Source organism: Teleopsis dalmanni, chromosome X (assembly GCF_002237135.1).
Source record: "Teleopsis dalmanni isolate 2A chromosome X, ASM223713v2, whole genome shotgun sequence".
Taxonomy (NCBI): Eukaryota; Metazoa; Arthropoda; class Insecta; order Diptera; family Diopsidae; genus Teleopsis; species Teleopsis dalmanni.
Window position 1 is genome coordinate 84,302,386 of NC_051848.1, and position 12,698 is coordinate 84,315,083.

At 31.0% G+C, this 12,698-nt stretch overlaps 1 protein-coding gene across 1 annotated transcript; it reads left to right on the forward strand.

Annotated features, from left to right (window-relative positions):
* The first annotated feature begins 9,808 nt into the window (after window positions 1-9,808).
* LOC119662039 lies at window positions 9,809-10,846 on the forward strand. The gene is made up of 3 exons (XM_038071578.1): window positions 9,809-10,228; window positions 10,350-10,550; window positions 10,715-10,846. Exons 1-2 carry the CDS (start codon window positions 9,919-9,921, stop codon window positions 10,484-10,486), a joined length of 447 nt encoding a protein of 148 aa, XP_037927506.1. The 5' UTR covers window positions 9,809-9,918; the 3' UTR covers window positions 10,487-10,550; window positions 10,715-10,846.
* The last annotated feature ends 1,852 nt before the right edge of the window (window positions 10,847-12,698 follow it).

Below are 12,698 nucleotides of genomic sequence, written 5' to 3' on the forward strand. Positions count from 1 at the left end.
ATGCAATTAGCAGGTGCAAAAAAGGAGTTTAAACTTTATAATAAAATGAAATGGATTATTATTATCAAAATTTATATCAACATTTTTAGTAAAATAACGTTAAGGTGGTACGAAGCTTTTTCGCTTAAGTCTAGATATTGTGGTATCAGAAAGCAGCTGTTGCGCCATTGGATTACTATGCTGGTGAAGTTTCACTTTATATTTTTGGCCGCATGTTGTAATGACGTCTGCAATAGTTGGGATTCCAAGATCGTTGTGGATATGTACATTTTTGAGATACCAAGGAGCACCGGTTATTTGTCTAAGTAATTTGTTTTGAACTCTCTGTATTTTTTCGATATTAGAAGCACATGCTGCACTCCAGAGTTCTATACCATAGGACCAGATAGGTTTTAAGATTGAATTGTATACCAAGACTTTATTTTCCAGAGTTAGCTCAGAGTTTTTATTAATAAGCCAATGGAGCTGCTGTGATTTTAATTTAATTTGAGATTTTTTGCTTTCAATGTGCTTAGTCCAAGTCAGCCTTCTATCAAGATGGATGCCAAGATATTTTACATCATGTGACTGAGGTATAATGATGTTATTCAACTTAACAGGGGGGCACGTTTCTTTTCGCAGAGTAAACGTGAAATGCACACTTTTCGTTTCGTTTACTTTTATGCGCCATTTTGCTAGCCACTTCTCCAATAGACTTAAGTGAGTCGAGAGACTTTGGGACGCCCTTATGTGGTCACTGTTAGAACTAAGAATTGCAGTGTCGTCCGCGAAAGTAGCAAGTGTGTGATTTGAGAGTAGTGGGAGATCAGCTGTATAGATTATGTACAGAAACGGCCCCAATACGCTTCCTTGAGGAACACCAGCCATTATGTCGATTTCTCTTGAAATAAAGATATTGTATTTCAATCTAAATTTTCTAGAAGATATATATGAATACAATAGCTTATGCATATTTTCAGGAAGATAACGTTTTATTTTATACATAAGACCTTCGTGCCAAACCTTATCAAAAGCTTGGGCTACGTCCAAGAAAACAGCGGAACAGTATTGTTTGTGTTGAAAGGCAGTATGTATTTCTTTAGCAATTCTGTGAACTTGCTCAATAGTGCCATGTCCTGTTCGAAATCCAAATTGATGGTTTGGGATCACATTGTTTTGAGTTATTATTGGCATAATATATGACAGGAGCATTTTCTCAAAGATTTTGGATAACTGGGGCAAAAGATGATGATGCCAAAGTTAGGTCCTTTCCTGCTTTTGGAATCATTTTTATTTCTGAAACTTTCCATTGCTTCGGGTAGTAGCCAAAAGCGAGGATGCTGTTAAATATCAGGCAATTGTTGTATCATTTTACCCGTAATTTTGTCGTATCCAGGTGCCTTTTTGGGATTTGCAAATGTTCGAATAGTCTCCTTGACGTTATCCAAACACAACGTAAGGGGAGTTTCAACAATAGAAGGAGATTCGATGTTAGGTTGGAAATCTGATAATTGTGGGTTTGGCTGAAAGACACCCTTTAGGTGTTCTGCTAAAATACAACCTTTTTCTTCGTCATTGCGAGCCCAAGAACCATCCGGCTTTCTAAGCGGTGGGTCATTTTGTATTGGCGTTTTAAATTTCTTCGTTGCCTTCCACAGAGAATAGTTGTTTTCTTTAAGTGGACCAAGTGACTCGAGATATTCTTGTAAAGAGCGGTTTTTGTCATCAGATAGTGCTTTTTTAAGATCTTTTGAAGCTTTATTTAATCTTTGTTTTGAGGTGGGTGATCGAAGTCTTTGCCATTCACGCCTGGCTTGTCGTTTTCGAGAAATAAGATAATCAATGTGTGATTGAAATACTATATTTGACTGGACTGATCTTTTTGGTTGAGAGGCTTTAATTACAGCATTATTTAATGTCTTGGTAAAGTGATCAACTGCTTTATCAATTTCTTTAGGTGAACTATAATTTGAATTGTAACTTATTTCCTCATTAATAATATTTATATAATTCCTCCAGTTTATTAGAGTTTTCTTATTCTGCTCATTTGAATTAGTATTAAATTTTGTCAGAGTTAAAATAACCGGAGAATGGTCAGAGGACAAGTCATAAGATGATTTAACAGCAATATCTTCACGTTTCATACCATTAATGACTGCGAAATCGATTAAGTCTGGTATTTTTCGATTGTCTGATGGCCAGTATGTTGGGTGGCCTGAGGACACAACATCAAGGCTGTTGCTAAGTGCTGCATACAGTTGACGACCTCTTGGAGATATTAGTCTAGAACCCCAAAAGGTGTGTTTAGCATTGAAATCCCCAGCAACTAAAAACCGAGATCAGTAAAAAATTTCCGGAATTGATCAGAAGTAATAGCAAATTTGGGCGGGCAATAGATTGCTGAGACGACAGTTTTAGTTAGACCAGAAATTACACAAATTGATGTAGCTTGTAGGTATTTAAAACAATGCTTTTGAATTTCATAATGTTGTATTGTGTTTCTAACAAGTACTCCAGAACCGCCACATGCTTTACCATCTGGATGTTTAGTGTCATAAAACTTATATCCAGAAACTCGAAAACAGTTTTTGAAGGTTAAATGTGTTTCAGATATAAGCAGTATATCGATATTGTTACTCACCAGAAATCTAGTTACTTCCAGTACATGTTGGCTTAAGCCGTTTGCATTCCAATGGCATATTGTGATTGCATTCATTTGGGTTTTACCAATTCAGCAATCAAACTTTGGTTTTGTATCATGCTTTACATCAAGCTATTCATCATATTTTGCATGAAGTCCATGAAGTGTTCAATTTTTTGGGTAAAACTTGCGAGCATTGCTTCAAAGCCTGGTACAACAGTGGAGCTATTGGTAAGAAGTGGAATTTGTTTAGTGGCATTTGCGTACGTCATTTGCTGCATTGGTGGAGCCTGTGGTTGCAATGTAGGACCAGTGTTCTGTGGAAGGGGCGGGAAATGAGATGTTGTGAAGTTTGGCAGATTAAGCTGTGGGGTGCGCTGTCTTTGGGCAACGTTTAATTTTAGTCTTAGAGCAGTGAAAACTGGACATCCTCTGTAGTTTGCTGTGTGGCTATCACCGCAGTTTGAGCATTTTCTAACTGCTGGGTTTTCTTTGCTTTCAGGACATTTATCTGAGCTATGGATTTTGGCACAAATAACACAAACTTTAGCAAGTTTACAGTATGACTTGGTGTGTCCATATTCCTGGCAGTTGAAGCACTGTACTGGAAAATTACGCTTGTGTGGTTCCTCTATAGTAATTTTTCTGTTTAAAAGAAAGCGAAGCAAATAAATAGGATGGACTTCGCCACTTTTCAACTTGTTTCTGTCTGGATACAGCTCAACTTTGTACATTGGTTGCGGTTTACGGTCTCTATTTAAGATATTAAATATACTTTTTGCTGCGAAGTTTTTTTCTTTAAGTGCATCGTGAATTTCTTTAATATCAACTCCTGCCTCTATGCCTTTTATGACCACTATTAGTCCTTTACTACTTTTTAATTGATACGTATAAAATTGTTTCGATTTTATCTCTAATTCAGCAATTACTTTACGAAACTGATCTTCACTTGAAACTTGTACCTTGGTTTCATTAATCATGCCCTTTTTAATAGGTACAACAAAGAAATTTTTTTTACCTATTAAATTTGAAAGTGAATTAACTAAATCACTAGAGTTTTTTTCTCTTACATAGATAGGCGGTGGTTTAACAATTTTATCTTTGATCTCTTCTATGTTTTCGCTTTCATCACTCAGTGCTTTGAATCTGTTGTTATAATTATTGTTGTTAACCTTTTGAATTTTGTCACGATTGTTTGCGTTTTTTTGTGGGCTAAGTTTTCGCTTAACTATTTCAGTATATCGTTCAATTCCTGTTTGTACTTTGATTGGTTTATTTGGAAGTCCGACATTTTTCCCGGAGTTAGGCGTTTTACATTGAACACTCCAGGGTTGAGGTGATAGAGATGGTACAGAAGTCAATGAATGTGGACACAATTTCGATTTTTGTTCCTGTTGTTGCTGACTTTGTAAAGTTTGCTTTTGTGTTTTATGTTGCTGCTCTTGCTGTTGTTGTATTTCTTGCTCTTGATTAAGTTGTTGTAGGCCTCCACCTTTCGGTGGAGTACGATCAACCGGCATTATAATCAATCAAAACGTTTAAAAAAAAAAAAATAAAAAATAAAAAATCTGTATATTTAATTAAAAAGTATTTTTTTTTTTATTCTGTCAATATAATTTATACAATTACACTTTGCAGTAATATTTTGTGTAATTGATTTGAACTTCTTTTTGATTTATATATAAGAATTTATTAATTGTATTTATTTAGCATAAGTTAACAAGTTAACTACTCAATTTACACAATTACACGATATTGTGAGATGCAATTTGTACAGTTTTTTTTTCTATTTCGAACACTTTTCTTGTTTTTTTTATTTTAAGCTTTAGAGCTTTATCTGCTGTCTCTATCAGCTGTTTTTAAAAGTGTGTGAATTTAATGCAAATAAATATATTCAAAAAACAAAACAAATTTGCAAATAAATTCACTTTTTTGCATATCAACAATATAAATATATTAATAATTTAATTTTTGACGTTAAGTCTGGCACTAATATTTTTATAAATTTTGTAAGGAGTCACTGTCTCGACTTATTGCGATAAAAATTTTAAATTATTTTGCACGTTTTGCACTTGAAAAATATCAAAAATACGCAGTGATATTATTTTGCGCGCGCACTACACTCACTTTCGTAAGATATGGACTTTAAAATCAAATCAAATACAAGGACCAAGGGTTTCCAAGGTTGGTACAGAAGAAACATATTTTAAGCAGTGCGAAGGGTGTGTTTATTTAAAAATTTTTTTTATTTTAACTGTTCCTACAAAATTTATCATATATTATAATGTATGTACATATATGTATATAAAAATAAAATAATTATTTCATTTTTAATTTACTAATTTAACATTAGATGAAACTTTCAAAGTTTTCTTTAACTGTAATTTGTGGGGTTAAATTATGGAATAAAATTTTACCCCACAAATTAAATTGATAGTTACATATAATGACATTTAAATCTACTTAGTGAAAACTTATTTCTAATTTCAATAAAATTTCCCTGTAGTAACACCCATTTTTTATAAACAAATGACCCTGTACAATCGCGGTTTTTTTTATTAGTCTTGCTACTAGCAAAAGCGCACTACTTACAACAATCTGAATTTTAACAATTACAGTAACTTCAACATTTACAACATTTACAACGCTTACGCTTGTGAATCTAGGTATTTCTTCCCACAACTTTAATGAATGTTTTCCTTTTTTTTGTTAAATAATAAACGCTGCTATACACAGAAGTGTCCCTTATATATTTTTAAATTAAGTTTTTATAACGAACCCTGGTATACTCGTTGAGTTATACCCCAGGTGTAGAGAGAGGGCCGGAAAAGTCGTTACAGTACTTATTGAGTAATATTAAATAACATACAAAAAATGTAACGTAACTTCACGTAATTAAAATTATTTTTTTAAGTTTTTTAAATTATTTTGTCACTTTATTACCCTATGCTGTTCGAAATAGATATCTTGGCATGGAACATTAATTTGCGCCTGCCAAATATCTCTGCAAATATCGAACCTAGAACCTGGAAAGAACTGGAATTAATTGTATTACATATGTCCAGTTATTTGCGAAAGCTTAAGCGTTGGTGGCCCATGCAATATAAAATCGTTTCGTGTACCAGCAGCAATAAATAATAACTTGAAATTAGAACTAAAATTATTTTCAGATACAAAGTTAACCATAACTTTGTAGTTAATCTTTAATATTTTATAAATTTTTATATTAACATAATTTAACATCTATATTTATAATATCGAGCTCTTGGGTATTGTCGCGCAGTCTTAACTGTGTCTATTTTTGAGGTAAGGGGGAATTTTTTTGTATGAACGGGCTCTAAACGAGTGTTTTTGTGGCACTTCTTCAACTTTATTTTTTGACGCGGAAACTGAGAAGTCAATTGAGATGCCAGTTTTGAAGAGCAACTATTTGGTACCAAAAGATAGTTTTTTGATTTGGGTTGCTGCCATTACTTATATATTACATATATAGAACAAACTTGAAGTCACTGTGGATGCTTGTGAGACAAAAAATTTGACAATATTTTATTTCCATACAACAAATAGTTTTCGATTTTTAAAATTTAAATGAAATACTCATATCGTTCTATATAACTTAAAACTTTATATAGTTTTATGCATTAATAAAATTAAATAGCGAGGTTTAGAGGTTTTGAAAAGTAGTGAACTACAATAGCAAAAATTCTTTTTATATGGAATTTAAATTAATTGAATTTTTGGCCGAATAAAACTTTCAATTGAAACGTTCAAAATATTTCAACATTTTTAGCATTCTTAAAAATTAATTATTTTATTATCAAGAGGATAGTGATAACCTATGTATATAATATACATGTCATATTTATATAGTTATTTAAAACTATATTTGTACAGAGATTTCAGTATAAATAACTGTCTTATATGTGTCCAAGAGCGGTTGTAGTAATACTGCGCCCTGAGAAAGAAGTCAAACAAACTACGAAATATATACCATATATACTTCGAATAATTTATAAGCTTTTATTTTCCAAATATATATATATTTCCAAATATAGAAATAAATGGAATCAGTTTAAAAGCACATCATATTATTGTATGCAACCTTCTTTAATATTAAAAACTGACCAACGAATGTTGTTAAGCAACTTTGTTACTATAAAATCGAAATATGAGGCTAAGAAGTAGTGTAAGTCCCTTTTTTTAACATTTTTAACTTAAAATCGGCTGCATATTCAAACACTGTAGAAGAAGGTGCACTTGTTGCGATACAAAGGGTATTTTGTTGGTTGATTATCTTTAAACTGTTAAAATAATTAGACTATACTCATCTCAAACTTAGTGTACAGAAGAAAATAATTATTTTCTATCAAAGCTACACCTACTTAGAGAGTTTACAAAACAATCGCTCAATTAATTAAAATCTTAGGTAATGACAAAATTGACAGTTCTTCGGAACAATGGAGATAATTTTTATATGCCAAGGGCCCTTTGCCAGTACCGTGGCCCCGTTGAGAGTAACGTTTGTACTCGTATATTCCGTTTGATTTTGTATGTCGCAAACTCTAAAAGATATGTCAAGTATTTCTCCCATAGATATATTTGATCAATATATTTTTGTTATAATACAATTTTAGTTATAATAAATAGAGCTGGCACTATTTTGTTATGATTTATATTGTTGTGAAGTCCAACAGTATTAACTTGACAACACTGTTCCAATAAATCCCAAATTTTTAGAAAAATGTTATAATTTACAGATTATAAGATATCATTTATTTTTAAAAGAATTTGAATATAATTTATTCGACTCGTATTGCAACTTAACCCAAGCGTACCTAAGGGCATTTTGCGTCAGATTGGATTTAACTGAAGTAACTACATTAGATTAACATGCATTCAGCATACTGAATGGTATGAATGTGGTAATGTATACCGGACAAATCGAATAATAATTTACATGTCAAAGAGTACTAAAAGCAAAGCTGAAATTGTTATTTTCAATTAAGTTCAAATTCACTTAAAACTAAGCAAAATAGCAGTGCATAGTCTCACTAATAATGCAACGCATGAAAAGGTATCATCGACAGCTTCACGAGCAGTGCAATTTTGTAGTACACAGCAAAACATTTGGAAACCAACCAACCTACTTTTTTTAACAATTTTCAGTGACCGATTTAATGTTTAACTCATTAAATGGAACTGAAAAGCAACGTATACTTTATCATACTTTAGATTTTTCTGTTCAGGTATATGTATACCATACATATACAGGGTATTAGTAAAACCTTATAGTGCTTTCACTATTTCACAGTTGCGCTGAAACACTGCAATGCTTACAACCACTTTTTAAACACATCAACCTTAGCGCGAAGAACAGAAAACTGATCTATAGCCAGATAATTAGACCAGCATTACTTTATGGGTGTGTCGCGTATAGCAAAGCTGCCGACTCTACTGTACAAAAGCTGCAAGTTGCTCAAAGTCAGGCTCTCCGAAGACTCTTCAAAGTGCCTTGGTACATCCGCACAAACGACATGCTAAGAGACCTTAGAATACACCTGATCAAAAAATACATAAGGAACAGACCGCTGAAAATATATGAGAAAACTGAGAGGCTATCCTACTTAGCACTACCTAATCTTAGAGTAATCATTCTCCGCACGGTACGCAGGTACGCAGATCTTAGATCAATCACTGAATAATCATGAAGCTTATAAGGAATTCATATATTAGTCAATGAGATGGGTGGGACCCTGTAGTACCCCCAGCTATCAAAGAGTAAAGTGCCCAGTTGCGCTGGCTCGAAAAAATAATCAACATATTTTATTCCATATTTTTTTAATATAGATAACCATTTATTCCAATGATGTTCTCAAAAAAAAACCTAGCAATATATGTTGAAAAGTATATTAAATATCTGAAAGTACGTTCTATTAAACAGCTATATATTTATTCCTCTGCTGTAGTTTTCGAAATTCTTCCCACTTTTATCTTAAATGGCATTTACTGTGGCCTCAAATGGCTCATTTCAAATGAGTCATTTGAAAGTGTTTACATTCATTGTAATTCATTTGTTCTCATTTGAAACAGCTGATTTTTCAACTTGCCTGTTGATTTGATTTTTGGCCTGTGCCAAAAAATTTTTGGATGTAGGTTATATATACCTACAAACATTACAATATAAACTGTAAACTTATTTTTAGCTTTGATTTATTTATTTTTGGGAAGTAAAAGTTCCAAAAAGAGATGCATCGTTTTCAAGAAAATGCAACAACCAAATATTTGTTTACCTTTCTTTTTTTGTAAATATGTCAAACTGTCAAGTTTTCTCAAACTGTCAAAATGACATGAAAAACTTTTATTTAGGATATGTTCAATGTATTTATTTGCATTCGGAACGTATTTGGAACTCATTTATACAATATTAGAAAATGGATCATTTTTGATTTTTGACCAAAATGAGCCATTTGAAGGCAGTGTAAATGCCATATAACAGAAGTAACAGCATCAATTTTCCTTCTACTAAAGTGGTCAGTAATATCACTGGCACACTTAATAACAATTAGACTGCAAAATTAGATAAATTGGTGCCAGAACTGTTCAGATATATATAAATATCGCGAACATTATATCATACGTTTTGTACCTGATTGTGAAGGATATATGGACTATGGCAACTGTTTCCAAAGACTGGTGGAAAGAACTAATTGTTACAACACCAAAAAAAAAAAAAAAAGACGACAACAACTATTACCAAATTTAAGATGTGTGACACTATTTACTATAGTTCAATAAATCTTTGTTCACATTTTTGTTCAGAATGGTACCAAAATTTAACTCATTAATACGTCATGAACGAAATATCGATCATTCACACTCCCTATAATAGTATAATTCTTAGAAATAAAATCATGACAACTGTATTTTTGTACTAATTATTAATTTGTAATTGCAGAGGAAACTTAAATATCTTTTGCAAACTCTATAAATTAATTCAAAGCAAACAAAAAAATTTTCGATATGTATGTTATCGTGATTTCTGCCGATATATTACACCCTATGAAAAAACTATGTTCATGCGTAACTACGCTTGATGGTGTAAGCGGTCTATTAAATAAAGACAAAAAGGGGGTATACCATGTTAGTTTTATATAAAATTTTGACATCTCATGTTTAAAATTTTCTTTAGTGAACTTCGCGTCTTATAATTATTTCAAATAATTTCTAATTGTACATTTCATTATAATTAATTTTTAACTAAGTTCAAGTTAAAAATCTGCAATTAAAGTAAAGTAATAATGGAATCCATACAAAATAAAACCGACGCTATGGAATTATTGCGCTATGCAATTGAGTTAGAATATACCGGAGATATTAAAAAAGCCATAGAGTTTTATCAAAAGGCCATAAATGAATTTATTAAAGAAATGGAAAAACAACCGACGGAGGCTCTTTATGGTCTTTACTTTAATTTTGTTTTGAAATATATTGATAGGATTCAAGATCTAAAGAATAAATTTCCAGAAATAGTTAAGGAACCCACTCTTGAAGAAGATTCTTCAAAGGCCTTAAATTGCACCATGGATCAGAAGGAGATAAAGGACAACGGTAAATGTAAACTAATCTTACTAATGAGTATTCACAATATTAGCTATTGCGCTGAAACTTAAGATTTTTACAATAAGTTATAGTTAGTTATACTCAGATAGTGTTCTTAATTTATATGCAGACGAACCGTCTGGTGAGACTCAAAAAGACACTGTTACTGATAACAGTAATGGGGACTATGCCGGTTTAACAGATTCCACAATTGACGAAGACTATACCGGAGGAGATGGTATTACATCTGTTGAACATCGCTCTTAAATTCCTGAACAGCCTTTACTGACAAATTGTCAACAAAAAAACAAAAAAATTGTTAATTAAAATGGTAAGTACTTCAACTGAAATGGTAGTTTACATTCAATATACAACGAAGCCAAAAAAAAGAGAAGTTAATTTTTTAAATTACTTTTAGTGATTAAAAATAATTAAAATAATTCGCTTACTATTAAAGTTGAAACAAAAATATAAAAATTATATTTTAAATTTCAGATACATTCAAATTTATTTAATATATATGATGGAGGACTTACTTTTTAGCTTCAATAACTGGAAGTTATGGAAACTCAATAGGAATCAAAAAAAAAACCTCAAAAAACCAAAAAAAAATATGAACAAAAAGAAAAAAACGAAACAAAAAAAAAGAAATTAATAAATAAAAAAAAAATTGTACTATTGAAACAATTCAATCAAATCAATAAAATGAAAACATAAGATATAGAATATTACTCCTTTACTTATATTTTAAGTCAGATATTGGTTCAATACTTTTCAGAATTACTCAGACGATTAAGTTTTAGTTCGTTTTTGCAGTACGGAAACTCTTACATAGAGCAAAAGTATTTGTGTAGATATAGCGAAAAGAATATACGCTTAAGTATATAGCATAGGTCCAAAGTAAACACTACTTGTAGTGCGGCTATCTTAAAGACATCATAAGACAAATGCTAGTAATGTAAGCAAAAATGCAATATACTGCTGAAATATTCAATAGTAATTTTGATCTTAACTAACGGTTAATTTTTTTATTGTTTTTAGTGTTGATAGCGAGCACTTTCACTCATTTTTAATGCTGTTTTCATGCAATTGTTTGCGGATTCTTTTTAATTTACTTGTTTTCCTGTTTTTTTTTTATAGTCTTATTAGCCACCAGATTTGTCTCATATTTGAGTTGCTTTTCACTTTTTTGTTGCTGTTAGATAGCAGACTTGCCTATCATTAGAAGTATATTTTGAAACCACCACAGCTCGATAGGTTTAATGCTTATAGAATTTTTATGAAAATCTTGTATAAAATTGTTTAGGAATATAGCTGAAAGATCAATAATAAATGAAATAATGGAGAATCATTAAGGTAGGATTTGTGACATTTGTTGGTTTGTTTTTCATGTTGTTTTTTTTGGCAGTATAATACTTTTTATTTTAGTTCAAAAACAGTATAATATTTCAATCCTAAAACTAATAGCTTCTAACTATTAACTCTATTGAGATGATTTTGGAAAATATAATTGAGTTATTAGTTATATTTTTGTTTGTTTTTAATTTAGTTACTCATTCTTTTGTATTTATTGGTTTTAGTTATTGTTCTCTTTTGAAACTATAGAATTTTATTTGGTGAATATATATATTATTATTATTGTTATTATAAGGTTATTATAAATCAGTACTGTTTATTTTTAATGTAGTTAAGGTTAATTTCTTATTATTACTATTTCTATTCCTTAAATTTGTTATATATTACCTTATATCTATGGTTATCCTATTATATATTATTATATTTCTAAAAATTTTATTTAGATTTCTCAATTAGATTAATTATTTTAACTAGAATATGAAATTCAGAATAAAAAACCAATACGAAACGAACGTTATCAGTATCAGCTGATAGTGTTAACATGACGATGTTTTATATCACTTATATATTTTTCTCCATTTTGATGAGTCTGGGCAGTTCCCAGACGAAACGCATAAGTGGTACCTAATAGAAGATAGAAAACTAATTTACAAAAATACTTTTTTTCAAATATCTATTGATATTCTAGTTATTCCCATAACACTAATTGCTTCCCCCATACCAGATATTTATTTATTCATTTATATTTATTAAATGATTTACTCATTTATTTACCTATCTAGTACTGTTCTTTTAATCATTCAATATGTATTGACTATTTTACTAGTATTGAAGATAGAACAGGGTTAAGCATAGCCTTTTTATTCGATTTTCTTGTTAGACATTCCACGGTGCTTACCTCCGGTGATTAGCCATCACAGTGTACTGTGGGCATGGCTTTGTAACCAGTATTTGGTTATCAAGGCATGATTGTGACAAATCTCCAGCTCAGATTCTGAGAGGATGTTCTATTTAAGATTACTGGGTTTTTCTACCTCCAAGTAAAACCATGGGTTTTTAGAATTTGCATTTTAGACTTATTTTTAAATAGCTTTTTCTTAGGCTCTGCATATTAAATGTATAA